Source organism: Poeciliopsis prolifica, unplaced genomic scaffold (assembly GCF_027474105.1).
Source record: "Poeciliopsis prolifica strain line A6 unplaced genomic scaffold, Auburn_PproV2 SCAFFOLD004, whole genome shotgun sequence".
Classification (NCBI taxonomy): domain Eukaryota; kingdom Metazoa; phylum Chordata; class Actinopteri; order Cyprinodontiformes; family Poeciliidae; genus Poeciliopsis; species Poeciliopsis prolifica.
Genome location: NW_026562379.1, coordinates 18987170 through 19007359, shown reverse-complemented (window position 1 = coordinate 19007359; position 20190 = coordinate 18987170). Strand labels below are relative to the sequence as shown.

Genomic DNA, 20190 nt, shown 5'->3' with positions numbered 1-20190 from the left:
GAAGGGAAATTAAAGAAACTGACTCATTTAATCAACAAAACATAATTTTCTTTTGTGAAAGAATCGTGGTGAAAAATGAAAAACATCACATAAGCGGTGGAGTGAGGGATGGAGTGAACACTTTTACGTTCCTCTGGGTAAGATGACAGATGTGTCTTTGAAATAACATTTTGATGGCTAAAGTCTTGTAGTGCTGTTAAAGCTTCACAAGTAAAATGAGACTTTTAACTGCTTCCATTCACCACTGCTGCATCGTCAGCAGCAGTTATTTCAATCAGTTACCATTGTTGATAATTTTTTTATTAGTTATAACTATAACAGGCAATTAATACATTAAAAAATGAATGTAAAGTATGCAAAGTGATAATATCAGGTTTATGAATCAGAGTAATTGTTTGGAGCTAAAATAATCTAAAAATGTTAATGCAACCTGTGTATTAATTTTGTGTTTGTCTAACATTTAAAAATAATTTTAAATATATGTTTTATATTTAAAATGTTACTTCAAAGCTCTTTCATACTTAAAAACGTTTTTCTGTTCAAATTGAAGTTCCATGTTTCTGCCACCTGGAGGCGACACTAGCCAGCAGCAGGATCAACGTTTCAAACCCACTGGACTGTAATTTAAAAAATACAAGACAGACACTGAAATTCTTTCTTTTTTAATTTTTGATTTATTGTCATTTTTAAATTTTTCATCCTGCTGCGTATTTGCGATGAGTTTTTCTAATACATGATGCATTTATATGACGGTGCAAACATCAGCAAACACAAAAAACATTCTCAACAGATTCCCACATTTCATCACTGATTCCTGGCACTGATTCCAGCGCCCCCTACAGTTTCAGAACTGAACCGCTTCAGGGATTACAGACTTTCACTGCACAGTCTCTGCTCTGCCATGGTGATGCCTTCAGGTGACAGGATAACCATTGGAATTATAAGCTTTCACTTTGAGGTGTTCTGTGTTTTCTGACAATACAACAAATTAATATGAAATTCTCTAATAAGGATTGAAATTAAAAACCAAAAATATCAGCAGGATTAAACAAAAAAATGTGGAAAAGTTTTTACACTTAAAAGAAAAGTTTATCATAAATAAGAAGCACTAAACATTTATAACAGAGATCTATGTTCTTATGTATGTCATTGATTTGATTATTTACAATTATTGTTAAGAAAAAAAAAATTTCCTTTCTGATTTTTTTTTTTGGATTTATGAACCTGGAAGAACAAATTAATAAAATTTAAAAAACCTAGAAGAAAAGTTAATCATAAATGTGAAAAACTTAACATATGACAAAGATTTATTCTTTCATGAATATAATTAGAATTTTCTACAATTGATTTTAAGAAATAAAACTGAAAAAAGTGCAACTTTCCTCTCTGACGTTTTTTTCCAGATTATACACATGAACTGAGAACAACAAATTAATGAAATAATTTTAAAAAAGTTCATCATTTACAATGTCTTTCTGTTTTTTGGCCTTGTTGGCCTTCCATACTTTAAAGTATGAGCTGTGATGTTTTGCGGTCACCTGAAGGCACGGATGCTTCAGAGCAGAAAGCAATTTAAGACATATTTCTGTTTGGTCTGAAGCAGCTGATGTGGCAGAAAAAAAGACGCTAAAATTTCCCCAGCGCTCTGGGAAAAGTCAGCAGTCTCTACAATCCTCACGGTCCATTTAAAATCCCAAAGTGGAAGACTTTCTCAGAGGGAGAATGGTGGGCTGTGATTGGTTCATTCATTTCCCTCCATCACCCCATCAGTTTTTCATTTGATTCAGGCAGCCAAACAGAGTTAGAGGATTGTTGACCCCGCCCACTGTGATCGTAAGGGTCAGGGGTCAAACAGAACACCCAAACCGATATATTGTTCCGGATTCGGCTGATGGGAGGAAGCAAGCTTCCTGAAAATGCTGAAAAACCAAACGTCTGAAGTTTGTCAGGTTTCCTGCTGCAGGTCAGCAGATCGTAAAGATGTAAACAGGAAAAAATCTCAGAAAATTAAAAGATCACTCCCAGTTTTTTTCTATCTTTTCTGTTTTTCTATTGACCTGTTTTCAGGAAACCCGGTTGGTGTCAGGAGTTAAAGGGAGAAAACAAACAGCAGGGGGCAGTGCTACAACTTGAACATATAACAGTTAAACAAATATGGAGGTTATTGGATGTTAAAATGTAAACGTTTCTCTGATCTGTCAGCAATTTTCCTGATTCAGATTTATGAAATTCAGATGGCATTGCAGTAAAGTAGCTTCAGTTTCAGGGCAGTGCTGTTTGCAGAAGAGAGGGCAGTGTTGAATCTGCTGCCACCACATCCCATAAGCCGACGCCTGAACAACTCCTGAACGACTCCTGAACACACCGCGGTGGGGAAAGAAACCCAGGAAATAACTTTTAGGTTTTTTTTCAATATAATTTCTATTTAAATTACATTAATAAATCTCTCCAAAAAAACTGAGTCATATAAAAACATCTATAAATGCATTCATCCATTTTGTGAAACTTTTTACACCACAGAGACATACAGGTAAACCATAAATACAACTAAGGCAGGCCGTTTTAACATAACTTTACTTACATAAATTATACATAAGTAAATTCTCTGTAATTGCATTATGACTAAATTATGTCAGATTTAGGATAAAGTTTATTGAGGCTTCAATTTAAGATTGATTACTGACTGAGACATATTAAATTATAATTAATCACAAATTTGAAAAATGTCACCTTTTGTTCTGACTATAATTCTAAATAAAGTTTTTTGGAAGTATTCTTGAATAAGATGATATATAATCTTCAACTAATGCAAATTACATTGGAGATATCTTGAAAGCAATTAATGACTTAACAAAACTAACAGCGATAACTAGAACTCTAATTTAATACTTAATACATATCCAAATAAATTAGAAATTTCAGAAACATTTTTTTAATCTAGATGACTTTTCTGTTTCATATATCTTGAATTAACCTTCTGACTATATCCTGAATAATTATTCTGTCTTGTCAAAATGTTGCAGATCTACATAGAATTTTAAAAAGATATGTTAAGAAATATTTTTGAAAATACTCTATTTTCACCTTGAAAATGGGCTGCAGCAGTACTTTTACTCTTTAAAGCTGTTTTTAAGTGCATTGTTTGGCAGAGAATAATAGGAAATTTCTTGTATATTTCACAAAGTTTATGTTCTTTCCAGTTAGGATCTAAATGCATAAATCTTAAATTATCATTCAGAATAGTCAAAATATATTATTTCAAACTAAAACACATTTTTAAATGTCTTGAAAGTAAGTAAGGTTAGTCAGACAAAACAATTCTTATGCTAAAACTCCCTGCCATACACACACATACTTAAGAGCAATTGAGAGAAACCAATTAACCTAACAGTTACGTTTTTGGACTGACGCTTAGAAATCCCAGGTTTCTTTAACACACCATAACATTAACAGTTTGTTAGATTAAGATCCTTCTGGTTTTCTTCTAAAAACATTAAGTTAAAAATGACCTTTTGCTGTGAGTCAAAAACAGATTGCTACAAGCATAAGAAACTTAAAAACAACTAATATTTGAGAAAAATAAAAATGAATACATTTTAATTTGAAATATATTAGGATAAACTGGTATAACAATATAACATGAAAATATTAACATGAAAATAAAATGGAGAGATTTAATCCTTACAAAATATTTTGAATAAAATTATATCATTTAATAAAACAAATTTTCTTTTTCTGCCAGCTTTCAATATTGGATATTTCTCATATTTTATTATTTAAATTAAAACAACAAAAAATGACACATTCCACCAGGAGTTATGGATTATCAGCTTAACCTGAAATCACCTGGTTGCCTTTGGTTGGATCAGAAAATACCGTCCTCTTCCCTCCTTTACAGATTTAATTGGTTAACAATTTCCTTCCGTAGTCTATGGATTATATTTTACTGTAAAATTGGACCAATAAGAGCTCATCGTGTTATAGCACTCTGATTGTATTTTATATATTTGAGGTCACACGGTGGGTGGAGCCTGTTTTCCGTTACACAACTCTGCTGTTAGTGAGTTAATAAATCATTAAAATTCCCCTGAGCGACTGCGGGGGCGCCGCTGTGCTCTTAGGAAATAAATCATGCAATAATCTCTGCCTACAAAGTGTCAGTACTCCGGACGTGTGTGAACACTTAAGACTCCTCCCACTCCTGACTTTTCACACCGAGCATCAGGACCCTCTTCACAAAGCGTAATTCCTATGAAAACCATCGTTTCAAAGCATGTCAAAATCTTTGCATTTCATTTCTGATTTTGGGGGAGTGTTTGCTTTCTGGCCAAAGAAGCAGCAAATCATTGACTGGTGTTCTTAAAGTAATCTAAACAAACCTGAATAAAACACATTTCATTTATTGATCTTAATAAGCTTTACATACACTTCCTCTTTTAGTTTACTCTTTTGTAATTACTTATCCACAGACAGAAAAATTAAAAAAATTGTCTTGTACATGGAGCTATTTTGAATTACTTCCTGTAGTTTTTAGAGACCTATGTGTGTACTTATTTTTGTTGCTTCATTGGGAGCTTTTCTGGCTTAAACATCACCATTCTCAATAACCTCAATGGTATTAAAGTCCAAATTTTTGGGTTATATTTAGACAAACATTTAGTTGGAAATGAATTTCATGTAACAAGGATGACAGAAAAACTAAAGGTGTGGGTGTGTGTGCTCTTGTTTTTATGTCCCTATGAGGACCCAGTCTGGTCACCAGCCTTATCAGGACCTGAAGTCCTCACAAACCAAACCTTCTTCCCAGTGAGTTGGACGTCAAAGTCAGGGATCAAGTCTGTGGCAAAACTTTGTTTTCATACTAAGTTTTTTGTCTTTAACTTCAACTGACATGCAGAAAGTGCCCCTATCAACAAAATGCATTTCCACTCAGGTAAAAATGTAAACACAGAACTGTTAACAAATGGTTTTACCTTTTTTCTTGTATGGGGATTTTAGTAATGTTTGACATTGCTAAATGTCAAACACATTATTTATCAAGACAAGGTAAAGTAGCAGAAAGTTGTTAATTTTCGTTCATGCTAACATCTGTTAGCATGTTGTTTTTTTCTTCAAATGAATTTCAGAGCACCTCTCAGAGCAGCTTTGTTGTCTTTCCTTTTTGCGTTCAAGAAGCAAACTAAAATTGTTGTTTCAAAGTTTAAAGCTCCACACTTTGAAGTGTTTGAAGATGGTTTTCCAGATAGAGGCTCTAAGCGGCACAGGTGTGGGAGCAGAGAAATCATTCTAACAGTGCTGAAGAATCTGAAACATGCAGAAAAGTGGACTTTGTGTAGTTTGTAGTGAACAAATACAAAGATCTTGCCAGAAAAATATGGCCTTCTCCTGACTGCTTAGAGAAAGTTGTCCAGTCCAGACAACCCAAGAAGTTCCTGTGTATCATTACCTCACCAGACCTTTGAATCGGCAGTGTCTGTGACTAAACCCAGAACAAGTCCCTGACCTTTCAAACAAAAAACTAAACAAATTGTGGCACCTGAAACAGAAATTCCTCTCTCTGATTTGACAGAAAACACGGAGAATGAGAAGAAGCACAGCGTGTGGGAAGTGCGAAGGTTTTAGCATTCATTAGAAAACAAAGAGAAGTGAAGTTTCTACATGGTTTAAAGCTTTAGAGTTCGGAGCGCTTGCCCGACTCCACAGATATTTTGTCATCATTGTGACAGAAATGATGATGATTACAATGTGTTGATGAGGAGTAGGTGTGCTAGCCTCCTGGTACTATTTCAGCAGGACTTTTTGCATAAAATGTAAATCTCAATCATCAACGTCCTGATATATTTTTTTTAAATTTCCAAGCAAGCCCCTCCCCCATGCCCTTGCTCCTTAAATATTTCATCACAAGCAAGAAGAATTTCCCCGGATTTTTAAAATCTTCCTTTTACATTGTTTTCTTCATCATCGTTGTCTTGGCGGTTGGTCGGTGTGGTTGTAGTTGCTGAACACAGGGATTGTTAAAATGGGAGTTCTCATCCTCTTCCTCCTCCTCCTGTGGGGGCACTGCAGGCTATGACGCCTCCCGCTCTGTGGAGGAGTTGGCGGACCGCCGCTGTGGTCGGTCCAGGCTCCTGGCGCGGCCGCTGTTCAGTGTCGGGCTCCGCGATGACTTCAGCAGCTTCTCCTCCAGCTCATGCAGAGATGGCTCCTTGTACATGCAAACTGCAGAGAAGACAAGGAAACAACACGTCAATCTCAGCAGTCACTTACTGATCCTATTCTATTCAAGTTTTCATCAGATCTCTAGATTTTCTTAACATTTCTAGTGTAAAACATTTACCTTAATAAGTTAGGAGAGATCTATACAGGCCTATACAAATCACATTTATTAATTTTTTTTGCATAAAATCAGTCTTTGATTAGATTTTAGTGTGCTCCTTTCAGAATGAGCTGTGTTAGGGTTTTATCACTTTAAATCCAAATAAGCTTCTGCCAGCCACACCTCCGACATCTACATTTATACTTGCACATGAAAATGGCTGCAACAACAAAATTCTTGTCTTTTCTAGCATCCATTGAACAGCGCATACAGTAGGACCAGATGTGCTGCAGCTCAGGGATGGATGAAGAAGGTGATGGCAACAAACAGCTGAAAGCAAAGACTGAGCTTCATGTTTCATGTCAGGAGGTGGAATTAGCTTTTACAGGGGGGTTAGTTATACTTTAATCTTTCAGTAGTCTGGAGTTACTCCGGGAGTGTTGGTTCTCCATCTTTTTGGACTAGATTTTTTGTCCAAATAATGTCTACTTTTCTTCTGACAGGACAAAACTTTATACCAAATGAAGCTGTTGCTAAAGCTAACTGGTAACCTGGTAATCCTCGGAGACTGCACGGAAAGTGACTAAACTTCTTCAGGAAGGAAAACAATGTCTGCTCACCTTCAATGGGTCTGGGGACGAAATGTGAGCAGGGTTTAGTCTTCTTCACTCGGTTCCCCTTCATAATGATGCCTTCCTTGTTCAGACCCAGGAACCAGGCCCGGCCCGACTCGTGCTGCCGGTACAGGGTGGATGAGTAGATGACGTAGTAGTTCTCAAACACAGACTCCTTAAATTTACACTCTGGTGTGAAAATATCCTGATAGAGACACAAAAAAAATAGTCTTTATTTTAACTACTAAAAAAAGTCATCCAAACATTGCTGGTTTTGGGTCTGACAAATACAAATGTATCAAGATACAAAAAAGAACATTTATGTAAATAATCCATTTAATTAGCAAATCAAACCTCCATTTCAGTTTTAACTCTCATTTGTAACAGAGTGGTTAAATTATACAAATTCTAACTAATTATTATTAACTTAAAATATTCACTCTAATTACATTGAGCTAAATAGGATCCAGAAGGTTTTTCCCAAAAAATAATGATTGAAACTGAAAGTTCAAAACTATATTTCAGATTAAAGATGATTTCTTTCAATTTCAAACTTTTTCAGTTTCAAAAGTTTCTTCAATTTTATTTTAGTTTAGAAAACAAATTTTTGAGCTAACAAATTTTTGAGCTAATTTTATGATCCCAATTTAGCTCCATTCTTTAAGTTATGATTCTACAGCCAAGCCAAACAAGGCCAGAATTTTGAAACTGAAAAAAAGACAAATCTACAACTAAAAATACCCAGCAAAAATCAAAAGTACTTTTGAATTTTTTGTTTCAAAAGTGTTTTTCAGTTTCAAATGTTTGTTCTTTTAAATTTACAAAAGATCAGATTCAAATATAATATATGATGATAGTTATTTTCTCTTTATTTGACACAACTTACCCACTGTTAGCTAACGTCACTGTAGCGACTGTGATCAGTCATTAGCCAAAATATACCTCTGTAACATGACAGATTTACACAAATATGTCACACTTTTGACTGCTTTTGTTATTTTCTGGGCGCTGAACAGTTGGTACTCTACCTTACCCCTAACCCTATGATTCCCTTCATAGCTAACAATAGCAAGCAGCTCAAATGCGTCAACAGCAGAAATGTTAGCATGAGCATTGTTGTGGTGCAAGACAAATACCTATTCATTACAGTGCACTGAATAGTGTAATAGTATTTCTTACTATTTAGTTTTGAAGCAGATTATTTGTTTTGAGGATTTTTAGTAAACAAGTTATTGGTTGACATGAGGCCTGGTAACACATTCTGGCAGCACTCAGTATGTCAGGGTTTGATAAACATACATCTAAAGCTGAACTGCAACCACAAACAGAGACTATTTTAAAATGCTGTGATTAGTACCTGAAGTAAAACCTTAACTTTAAATATTTGTTTGTCTAGCGCAGTTTATCTGTGTCTGTCTCCCATGGAGTGGGAAGGGTAGCAACACTGACCTTGTTCTGCAAATGTCTGATGGTGACCTGAAGCCAAACGTGAGTCTGCTGAGCAAGTTTAACCTCCACACACAAAATAGGTGTGTGTGTGTGTGTGTGTGTGCGTGCGTGTTTATGTTGCCATGAAGGCCACTGGGCCTTAAAAGGACCAAATCGAAATACAGACTGATTTACAGGATTAGGTTAATTGCTTGGGTGAGGCATAAATGCAGTTATTAAAATGATTGGAAATTAATACAAAGTCCAAATATGGATAGAACACAAATTTCTGTGTTTGCATGTGTGTGTATGTGTGCGAGGCCTCAGGATATAACAGGTGGTGAGCAGTTGAGCCAATCAGAGCAGAACATTTCCCTTCCACATTTGATCTCATTCTAACAACAGACTTAAACATATTTTATTAGGACTTTATGTAACAGACCAACGCAAAGTAGTATGGTAGCTAGATAGCTAATTAACTAGTTGTGTGTATGTATCTACCTGAATATTTAATTAGATGATAAATGTTTAACTAAATAGTTAGATTTGGGGTATTTACTGAGCCAACTAAATATTTAGCTTAAAATTTAGCTAAATAATGCAATATTTAATTTGAATCTAAATATTTGTCTAGCTAGCTAAAAATTCAATTTCAGGCTCCTTATTAATCTCACTAACTCAATGTTATGTTAGCAAAATATTGATCTAAGATGTTATATATTTAGCAAGTCGGCTAACAAAATAGTTAGCTTCATAAGTAAATAGTTTGAAACTGTAACAATTATGAATGAAAGAATGAACGAATGAAAAATTAGCCATTTTTCCCTCTTACTTTAGGCTAAATAACTCAAATTATTGTTAATTTTTGACTGTGTGAATTAGAAATAGCTCCCCATACTCCTAAATCTTTTACCTTGTCTGATTTTTTTCAAGCAAAATGAAAACACGTGACATGTTGAAGAGTCTTACAGATGTGTAGAGGAAGCCCTCAGCGTTCATGCCCACATAGAGGGCGGCCTTCACGCCCTGGATGGCCACCACCCTCAGCCCCACGGGGATCAGGTTGAACAGAGCTGCAGGACGACACGAACACGTTCAGAAACTCAAACACGTTCAGAGACTCGAACACGTTCAGAGACTCGAACACGTTCAGAGACTCGAACACGTTCAGAAACTCAAACACGCTCAGAGACTCAAACACGTTCAGAGACTCGAACACGTTCAGAGACTCAAACACGTTCAGAGACTCGAACACGTTCAGAGACACGAACACGTTCAGAAACTCAAACACGCTCAGAGACTCCAACACGTTCAGAGACTCGAACACGTTCAGAGACTCGAACACGTTCAGAGACTCGAACACGTTCAGAGACTCGAACACGTTCAGAGACACAAACACGTTCAGAGACTCGAACACGTTCAGAGACACGAAAACGTTCAGAGACTCGAACACGTTCAGAGACACGAACACGTTCAGAGACACGAACACGTTCAGAGACTCGAACACGTTCAGAGACACGAACACGTTCAGACTCGAACACGTTCAGAGACACGAACACGTTCAGAGACTCGAACACGTTCAGAGACTCGAACACGTTCAGAGACACGAACACGTTCAGACACGAACACGTTCAGAGACTCGAACACGTTCAGAGACTCGAACATGATCCATCCTGCAGATGAGTTAAATAAGACAAGTGCTGCCTCTACTTCTGCCGCTTGCCTGAAGCTGAAAGACGCAGAGAAACAGAAGAAAAGAGCGAGGGACCGAGTGATGGGAGGTGATTTAATCCTGGGAGACTGAGAGCTGGCGTGTGGGTGAGGAGGATGAGGAGGAGGAAGAGGCCTGTGGCGATGCTGCTGCTAATCCTCCTTTATTTAACTCAGATGATCTGAGAGAAAACCAAAACATCTCCTCCTCCTCGTCTCCGTGTCCTCCTTTTCATCTGGTTTCCAGCAGCAGCTCTGATCTGCTGGAAACCAGATGGGTTTCCAGCTGGAAACATTCCGGAGCTCAGCTTCCTGTGATCTGTTTCAGATCAGCAGGTCGCAGCCTGAAGCTTACTGTAGTCGCTGTTCTCGTCTTTGCAGCCGCTGATGGTCCCATCGGGCAGCATCTGCAGGAAGAAGCCCTGCTCGCTGTGGAGACGCGTCACAATGCCTTTCAGCTGCGGCTCTGTAACACAAACACACCAACACCAGGTCAGCCCGCGCCTGCTTCCTCTCCTGCTTCCTCACCTGCTTCCTCTACTTCTTCCTCACCTGCTTCCTCTCCTGCTTCCTCTCTGCTTCCTCTCCTGCTTCCTCTCTGCTTCCTCTCCTGCTTCCTCTCCTGCTTCCTCTCTGCTTCCTCTCCTGCTTCCTCGCTTACTACACAAATCCTCAGCTGGAGGTCTCATTGCAGCTTTCCTTTCCTTGACTAACCATCACCTAGCAGCCACTTTCCTGTGATTTCCTAAATCAATCAAAGCAGCACTCCTGGTTTGCTTTTGATGGAGTAATAAATATAACATGATTATTTTACTTGCGCTGCCTCTTTTGTGTTTTTCTTCAAATTCAAAGTCTGAAATCCTTTGGTGCATAGAGCACATGCGGCACAATTCAGCGAAAAGACAAACTGAGTCTTCTGGAGTTCATAGCTGACATCAGTCATCATGACCCTGAACTAAAACTCTGAGGTCCTTTAGCTAAAGCTAGCATTAGCAAGGAGGTAAAAATGGCTTCCAATGAGTCAGCAGAAAGTTGCAGGAAATCTGCAACGTTTCTATCCCACGATTCCTTGATTGATCAAAGAAAATGAAGTATGAGGGGTGAAAACAACTTAATGTTTCTGGGAATCTGAGAACAGATGAGGCAGTTTATCTGTCCCACAGCATGACGCTTCCCCCACTGTGTGTCACTATGGGGACGACATTTCAACAGCACTTCAGTTGAAGGTTTGCATCTACACAGTGGATGGCACCACTAGCTAAAAGTTAGCTGTGCTAATCCTAAACACTGGCTCCACAAACACATTGTATCGTCATGGCATTTAGAGGAAGCTAACGCTAAATGTGACCTTGTTGTCACAAGGAGAAATGATTAAGCTCTCACATCAATTCATAAATGTGAATTTTTTCAAATTTCTTAATTTGACATCCCTGGTTGTTTATTCATGTTAGTGTTGTATTCTTCTGTATATTTTGTTGTATAACTTGGGAGGCTTCGAAACAAAACTGCTGCAAAAACAAACTTCAAAATAAGAGCATGAATATAAACATCTAACTACTTGAAGAATTCTTCAGAATCAGTAACCAAAACTTCAGCACAGATGTCGAACTTCATTCACATCAAAGTTAATTTTTTAGAATTTAGCTGCAAAGATTAATTTAGTGGAAGATATGTGAGCTAACAAAGTTAGCAAAATTACTAATTAGTGAAAAAAAAAAGTCCTCCCAGTAAAACCTGAACCAGTGTAAGCAGGTTCCAGCCTGCTTACGCTACTCTGTCTCAGGATCTCCGTCTCTGATCTGTGAGCGGACCGAGGTTCCCCTGACGGTCCAGCTGGACCGGGTCCCTGCTGGAGCGTCTGACGAGGAGACAATGTGGGCCAGGAGGCCTCAAATAGAGCAGGAGACACAGAGCTGAATGTGGAGCAGCGCTAACCTCCAGACAAGGCTGCTTCGTCAGCTGCTTCGTTAGCTAATTGGTTAGCTGCTCTGTTAGCTGATTGGTCAGCTGCGCTGTTAGCTAATTGGTTAGCTGCTCTGTTAGCTGCTTCATGAAACAACAGAAGCTGAAAAAGTCAGAGCAGCTTTTGTCTTTCATCCAGAGAGCAAACAGTGAAACATAAACTTTGTTTGACTCCGTTTGATGTTTTTTTTGAGGATGAAAACAGGAAGAAGATGTTCCTTTGAAAATGTTAGACTGCAAGATGAGTTCATGGCTAAATGACCTTTGACCTTTTCATGTGTTTCTCTGCAGCTTGTTTGTGGTGTTGGCGGCTCTGCCCTGATGTTAGCAGATCATGTTTCTGTTTCCTGACATGAATCATCTGCTAGCTGCTCAAGCTGATTAGCATCAGCTCATCCAGAGGCATTTTCTCCCTGCGCTGCTAAATTTAGACAGATTTCACACTTCCTGACTTCAGCAGCTGCAGAAAGAAGAAGAAGAAGAAACGCCTAATCACAAGGCGAGGCGACATGGAGCTGACTGAGGGCGACGCTCAGAACCGGACCAGAACCTCCCGACACGAGTGGTTTCCCCTAGACGTACAATGACTAGATGCTGCAGCAAACCAAACTGTTATTGACCCAAATGCATCCAACCGTTCATCCATCATCCATCACAGCTTGGTGATTACCTGTCATTTCCATTTTGAAGTTTCTGACCATCAAAAAGAAAATGGCAGCTGGTTGGGTTCATAGGGTTACCGTTAGGGTAAGTTGAGTTTGCGATTGCTAATCTCACCATCTGTTAGCCTAGCTAGCGCACCGTTAGCCACTTTTCAGTCAAAGTTGATGATGTGGTTGGTGATCTTTAGCAGGTTTGTCTGATTCGGTTTTTATGTGATTGTGCTGTAAACGCTGTCTTTTCTCAGAAAGCTGAACCAACTTTCTCGTCAAGTTTAAAAGCCACCCGTTAGCTTGGCTCGCACATGCTCAGTGCGAACTTTACCCTAACCCTCAAAGCATGACTCAGCAGAGAGACAACGAAGCCTTTTCTGATCCAGAAAACTGTTTATAGCAATTGAATAAAATAATGTTGCTAACTTATAATCAGGTGATTGAATAAAAAAATGCTGATACCAGCTGTTTGCACAAATGAACAATTAGTTGTTATCAGGCTCTGAAAAGTATTTCAGTTCATTTGAATCCAAACTCTTTTGGTTCTCCTCTCCTCATGCAGTCAGAAACTCTCAGCTCAGTCATTTGGCTCTAAGGTTTTTACAGAAGTCCAACTGGTCAGCAGAAAGCGGCGCCGTCGCTCAGACATGGAAACGCAGTAAACCGCTCAGAACCCACAGATCTGGTACCACAAAGACCGAACCGAACCGGGTTCTGCAGCTGAACGCAGCCTCCTTCAGAACCGAACGCGAATCTTGCTAAAAGGATTTTCTGAGCCTCCAGTGGGAAACTGAAGCTGGAATCAGCCTCATCAAATATTTACCACAGAAGAAGAAAGTTATGCAATACTAGTGGCTGTTTTTAAGTTTTTGCTGCACTCATAAAAGCTGCTTACGTTCTGACAATCCGGCTGCCAGCAGCTTTACTTATTTAATACGTTAACATTAGTAGTTTTCCCTTCAGAGGAGATAAAACGAACATTTTCCTTCCAGGTTGGATCAAAGGATTCATCTTTAGACTGACGGTTACCAGAACCGCATGATGGGTCAAAGCAGAGGAGGGAACCCTCCTGCTAATGTGCTAATAGCAGAGCTAATTTATCAGTTAGTGGTTTAGCTAACTTTCAAAATGTTTAGCGCACTTAGCTCCCTTTATACATTTTTGTGAATTTTCTTCCACTAAAATATGTTCATATAGTGCTTTAGCATTAGCGTCTGCTAAATAAAGTGTTGATATAGCATTTAGCATTAGCTTTGGCTAAATACCATTTCGTTATTGTTCTTTTGCGTTAACAGAACTGATGATTAATGCTTTAGGGTTAGCGTAGCTAGCTTGTTAGTCGAAGTAAATCCAGTAAATCTGAGGAGACAAGAGGGTTAGGGTTGGGGTTATGGAGGAGCGAGGCGGAAACCTTCAAATCGTTGAGTGATTTAGTGTTTTTGGTGACGGGACCCATCAGGGTGAAGGATTGTCCAGTTGTTCCTCAAGTCTAGAAATAAATCTGAGCTGTTTTCTGCAGCAAAATGGATTCTCTTTCTGGTTTTCTGAAGGTCTTGTCAGGGATCTGTTAGCTTCTTTAGCTCTTCAGTTTGCACCAAACCTGTAAGCGCTGAGAGCTGGTGGGTCAGAGCAGATGGATCCGAGTTTCAGGCCAGATGAGTTGAGAATGGACTCATGGATGAGATTATCATGTTCTCTGGTTAAAACTCCTGACGGTCGCTGAAGGAGAGTAACCCGAGTATTTGGATCAGTTTAGCTTCCATCTTTGTTCTTGGTTCTAGCTAAAGAGATAGTGATCCAAACCGTGTAATTTCATACATCTAGAAGAGTAAACACCTGAACGACCAGCCTTTCACTTATTGTCCTACCAACGTAAGAATCCTCCAGCCATCGTCTGTTGAGCCGTTGCCAAGGAGTCGATACCCACAGGAAACCCAAAAGCTAAACCCAAAACACCAACAGGCCACCAAACGTCACCAATCTTCATCCCAGATTCCTCAGACATCTACAGACGGTAAAAACTGGAGGGCACGTTCATAATGCTGGTCAGAACCGGAGCGCCCACCTGGTTTCCGCCGAACCGGCCGCTTCTTCCCGCTGCAGAATCGGACCTTGCTGAAGACGCTGAAGATGTGTCTCTCGCAGAGAGAGCGCGGGTCTTTGCTGGGGCTGGAGCGCTTCTTGTTGGTGGCGACCTTCTCGCTGTTGGACTCTCGCGCTTGGCGCTTCTGTCGGATCAGGGAGCTGGCGATGGCCGCCGCCATCTCCCCGAGGAGCCGGATCCCTCTGGGTCTGGATTTGTCTTCAGTCCGGGTCAGACCGCATGACCCCCAGGAGAATCGGGTTTAACGGCGGCAGGGCTGACCCATGATCAGACCCAACAATGATCCTTCAGTTGCAGCCGCATTCCCGTCCTCACTGCGCGAAGGGTTCTGGCTGATCCGGCAGAGTTTGCAGGAGTTCAGCTTCACATGGTACAGGTCCGGTTCTGACCCACTTAGCCAACACTGTCTGATCAGTTCCAGCTGCTTTTCCTCCCGTCACAGCAGGACAGAAACATCTGCAGAACATTGACTCAGAAATAACCAGGAGAAAAATCCACTTGGTGTCCAGAACCGGCTGAACGGGTCGGTCCAGTTGCAGCTCCTCACTTTGCCTCAATTCTCTGAAGGAAGCCGATCCTGAAACCCCGAATCAGGAGAATCTGATCCAGAAGCTGAGAGCGAACAGAGAGGCGTCTTCCTCCTGCCTCCTCTTCCTCTGCTGCATGTGAAGCAGCAGAGGAAGCAGCGATCCGCCGGCGAGAGACGGAGGGATGGAGGAGGGGGAGGAGGAGGAGGAAGAGGAGGACGAGGAAGAGGAGGAGAAAGAGGTGTGGAAGAAGCTCCTAAAAATATTCCGCCTGATGTTTCATGTTGCTCCCACATTGGACCACTCCACCTTCATCCTGATGCTGCGTTCACGCTCCTCTTCCTCAGTCCCAGCTCACGTTAAAACCCGAACCTGGGATCCCGTCCAAACGGCAGGAATAATTTAAACGACAGGAAGTTGATGCATTAAAGTGGAGACAGAAGGTAAAAGCTCTGACGTCTGGAAACAAGCAGCTTCGTTTCACTTCACTGAAGAGGAACAGGAAGTTTTAAAATTTGATGTTGAATGAGGAAACTCGTTTCAAGCTGCTAATATTACAAAAACTTTTGAAAAAAACTTTAACATTTGACAAATATCCACCAGAAAACCCACCAGCTTTCCTCTAATTTTAAGTTTGAATCTTGCTCTATGAAATGATGCAGCAAAAAATGGCAAAATAAAAACTGGTGATATTATATCTACAATAAAAAAAATCTACATAAATGTTAGTTACGCTAATGCTAACGCACTACAAGGTACAACAGGGTGTTTAGCAGAGGCTAATGCTAATGCAATACACCCTTTAAAGAGCACCAATTTAATTATGACATTTTAATCTGCATGTTGTGTAACGTCTTTAAATATATCTACGTTTATATGTAATTCTTTGCTGTCCATGTTTATTTTATTCTTGTGTTAAAATTATTGGAGAAAAAAAGAGGGAAAGTGAGGAGAGGAAATGGAAGTCTTCACCCACTTCAAAATAAAAGCATGAATAACTACTAAAATAATTATTATTGGTCGTTAAACCAAAACGTCAACACAGATGTTGAACTTTAATCGACTGACTGTTCACAAAACAGAAAAGTACATTAGCGCTTTATAATTTATCCCAATAAATTCACTTAGTGGAAGCTAAGTGAGCTAACCGCTAATGATAACCAGCAGGGAAAGCAGTTAATGCAGCATGAACACAGGGATCCTGCAGGTAAAACCTGATCTGCCTCTGGGTGCAACCACCACATCCAGAGAAATCCCTGGGATCAGTTCCTGCTACTTTACATCAGGCTAACGCTAACCATGAAAAGCTAAAGCTCCCATCCACCTAATGGCTGCTGAAGATGAGAAAGAGGAGGTGAGGAGTCGATACGAGTGGACGCCCCAATTATTAGCAAAGAGCTCGTCACACAACCCAATTATCAGATGAGTCACCGACACGCCGTCCTCCTGATCCCAGTGAGAGTTTCAGGGTCAGAAAATTGAGCAGGAAGAAGAAAAGGTGATTGGCTGGGTCATGTGACCTGCTGAGCCGCAGCGAGGTGCCAGTGAACGCACCGTCACGCTGAATGTAGGCCTGCCGAGCAGAACCAGGTCAGGTTCTTTAATTACTGACGAGTATTTGTGTCCTGGTACCTGCACCCAGGGACCCAGAGGAGGAAGAGGAGCCATCTTCATCATTCGTGATGAGCAGCAGGTGATGATGATGGTGGTCAGGCAGGCTACCTGGCCAGTTTAACCAGTAATGAGGTCCGACTGGAGGAGTCTGCAACTGGTTCTGGTTCTGCTGGATAATGGTCCGATAATTTCACATCTGGGACTGAAGAACAAAGGATCCAATGGAGCCGCATCAGCACTGTGTGTGTGTGCGCGCGTGTGTGCGTGTGTGTGTGTGTGTGTGTGTGTGTGTCTGTGTGCGTGTGTCTGTGTGCGTGTGGGTGTGTGTTCTGTTTTCAGGTATATTTCGGGATCAATAGACAAAATGCCACCTCAGAGGACAGCAGAAAGTCATCAGGACTCTGGAATGATGATGGAACCAGGAGAACGCAGGACTCTGAGTGGTACCAGTACTCAGAACACACACACATGCTCTCTGGTCCTGAAGGAGTTCTGGTTCGGTTCTGCTGAGTTCTGGGTTAATTCATCTGAATTTCAGCTCAAATCTGACCAAGCTTCTCCTGAATTACAGCTAAATTGTGGATCAAATTCAGGCTGCGTTCTCACCAGCCCAGTTCAGACGCTTTAACCCAACTCCAGTCGGCTTATCTATAAAGTAAGGGTTCGGTTGGTGAGGTTTGAATGCTAATCAACCTCTGACCTCTGTCCCTCCAAACGTCGGTCTGGGTTTGGTTGAAGTGGGTCAGGTTCGGTTTGAATGTGAACGGCAATCGGACCAGCGTACGCTCCCAAAGCAGGAAGTGGACTACAGCACAGGGCATTCTGGGTAAATATAACCAAAGCTAACATGTTAGCCTAGCGCTAGCAACAGAAAGGAAAACAGAATGAACTCTGGAGAGACTCTGATAAAACATTCAGCTGCATCTGAAGTGTTTTATTACAGATTTATTTAACCAGAACCAACAAATCTGGTTCTGGTTCAGATAAATTTAGTTAATTTGATGTTTGATAAAAATTTCAGACTAGTCCCAGAAATAAGAACTTTTAACAAACACATCTCTAAACAAAAATTCAATTTGAACGTTTAAAAACTGGACATATTTTTAGAGAACATGAACCTGTGATTGCCAGAGAGAAGCTCTGGTTCTGGTTCTGAGTCATGATGATCCAAACCAAACATTCGCTGCTCAGTTACTGCAGCTCCATTGTCTCCATTGTTTCACAACAGGAATATATTTTTGGATCAAACTCCCACAGTTTCTGCTGCAGCACGAATAAAACCCGACCCAGCTGGGTTGGGCCGGGCCTGAGCAGCGCAGCGTTTAGCCTCAGGTTCGCTCATATTAGGAAGGCTTTTACTTTGAAATATGAGACAGAAGATTCAATTTCATAACTTTGAAGAAGTGTTTTTTTCTGATCTGGGTTCTTCTCACAGTAATCAGAATGTAAACATTAAAGCTGCAAGCAGCCTCGAACGGCCCTCGCAGCCAAGCGCCGCTCCGGCCTATTGCCACCGCGGGGTACTAGCATCCGGCGCCTCACGCCAGCCACCCCAGAAGCTCTCACGCAGTTTTCAGCTCCTCCGCCCGCACCGCGGAAGCTGTTGCTCAGTTTCCATCAACGCTGTCCACGTGCTAACACAGAAGTTGTTGCGCAGTTTCTGCGCCCGTCCACCAGGCGGTACGCACTGATGCGTTCGGAGGCGCTCCTTGACGATGCAAAAAATGTGGTGCAGATTCATTGGTTTAGCGAGGAAATATAGCTGGCGGATTAATGTAGGACGTGCAGTGGAGTCAAAATATATTTCAATGCTGTTGTTCTTTTTAGAGGTCAACAAAGGTCATACGTATCCAATTTGGCATCAGTCGGATGATCCACGTGTCATTTACAGCCGATCGTATGCACATGGCGAAGTACTACAGTTCGTCATTTTTCATCATTTTCAGCTGTGTTTCTAAAGCACTCTATTTCATTGTTGGAGTAATACTTACTCAGAGTGGCGAATTACTGAAATGGTTTGGAAGAAGTAAGAAAACGCTACATTTACTGCATGATTTAATTCCACAAAAATTATCTGAGACATTTCTATCCTTTTAGAAATTTCATGGCAACGCTCTCACAAAGTTTTCGCGCCCATCCGCCCGTGGATCTGTTTGTCATTGGTGGAGGAACACTGACACCTACTGGCGAAATACTGATATTGTTCTTCATCCTGTTTATCTGCTGTTTCATTTGTGGAGCAATACTGACCCCAAGTGGCAAATTACTGAAATGGTTTATAAACGCCAAAAATGGGATCAAAATCTGAACTTCAATCTAAAATGGCCGACTTCCTCTGGGGTTTAGACCATGGCTCCAAGAGACTTTTTTGTAAGTCCTGACATGGTACACATGTGTACAAAGTTTCGTAATTGTAGGTTAAAGCATGGCTTGGGGCTGATCATTTAAAATTTTCTAGGGGGCGCTATAGAGAAATTAGGCCACACCCTACAAATATTGTGATGGATTCCTGTCGGGGAGTGGATGAAGATCCATCCTTGTGAGTTTGGAGAAGCTGCGCCCAAAAATGTGGAATTGAGAGCCAAACGTATGGCGATGGCGTTACAGGTCACTTCGCCACGCCGCCACGCCCAGCTGCTCCATCGAAGCTGGTCGGGGTTGGAATCCTCAACACACCAACATGTCTTCTGTGTCTGGGCACAGTTTCATGTTGATGAGGTCAAAGGGGTCAGATAGCGACCGTTCAGAGTAAAACATGACACTTCCTTTTCTCAGGGGGCGTGGCCTAAGTGATGTCATCATTCGACCATAGGGTATTGTAGGACACCCGATGATGATCAATCACAGTAACTTTGGTGCCTCTGTGAGTTTCTGTGTAGGAGATATAGCAGTTTATTTTTTTACGGCGAGTAGGTGAACTTTGACCCCTGCTAACCCCCCTTCAGCATTCTCAAAAACTCACCGTTTTGATAACTTTAGATGGGACATGCCTTATGAGCAGACTGACCGAGTTTGAAGCCGATCAATGGAAATCCCTAGGAGGAGTTCGATCAAACACGGAGGCTGTAAACGGCAAAAATGGGGTCAAAATCTGAACTTCAATCTAAAATGGCCGACTTCCTCTGGGGTTTAGACCATGGCTCCAAGAGACTTTTTTGTAAGTCCTGACATGGTACACACATGTACAAAGTTTCGTAATTGTAGGTTAAAGCATGGCTTGGGGCTGATCATTTAAAATTTTCTAGGGGCGCTATAGAGAAAT

The 20190-nt window shown here is 40.7% G+C and overlaps 1 protein-coding gene across 3 annotated transcripts in view; it reads right to left on the bottom strand.

Moving 5' to 3' along the window:
- Positions 1–646: 646 nt before the first annotated feature.
- LOC129358991 (fibroblast growth factor 12-like) overlaps positions 647–20190 on the bottom strand; it is a 41794-nt gene continuing 22250 nt past the window's right edge. For 2 of the 3 annotated variants that reach the window (XM_055028301.1, XM_055028300.1), the window contains exons 2-5: positions 10424–10534; positions 9328–9431; positions 6937–7135; positions 647–6219 (exon numbers count right to left, since the gene is read on the bottom strand). In XM_055028301.1, coding sequence (XP_054884276.1) covers positions 6068–6219; positions 6937–7135; positions 9328–9431; positions 10424–10534 — 566 coding nt within the window. In that variant the 3' untranslated portion in view covers positions 647–6067. Of the gene's footprint in view, positions 6220–6936; positions 7136–9327; positions 9432–10423; positions 10535–14748; positions 15427–20190 lie in introns of those variants that run through there. The other variant, XM_055028302.1, reaches the window with a different exon arrangement.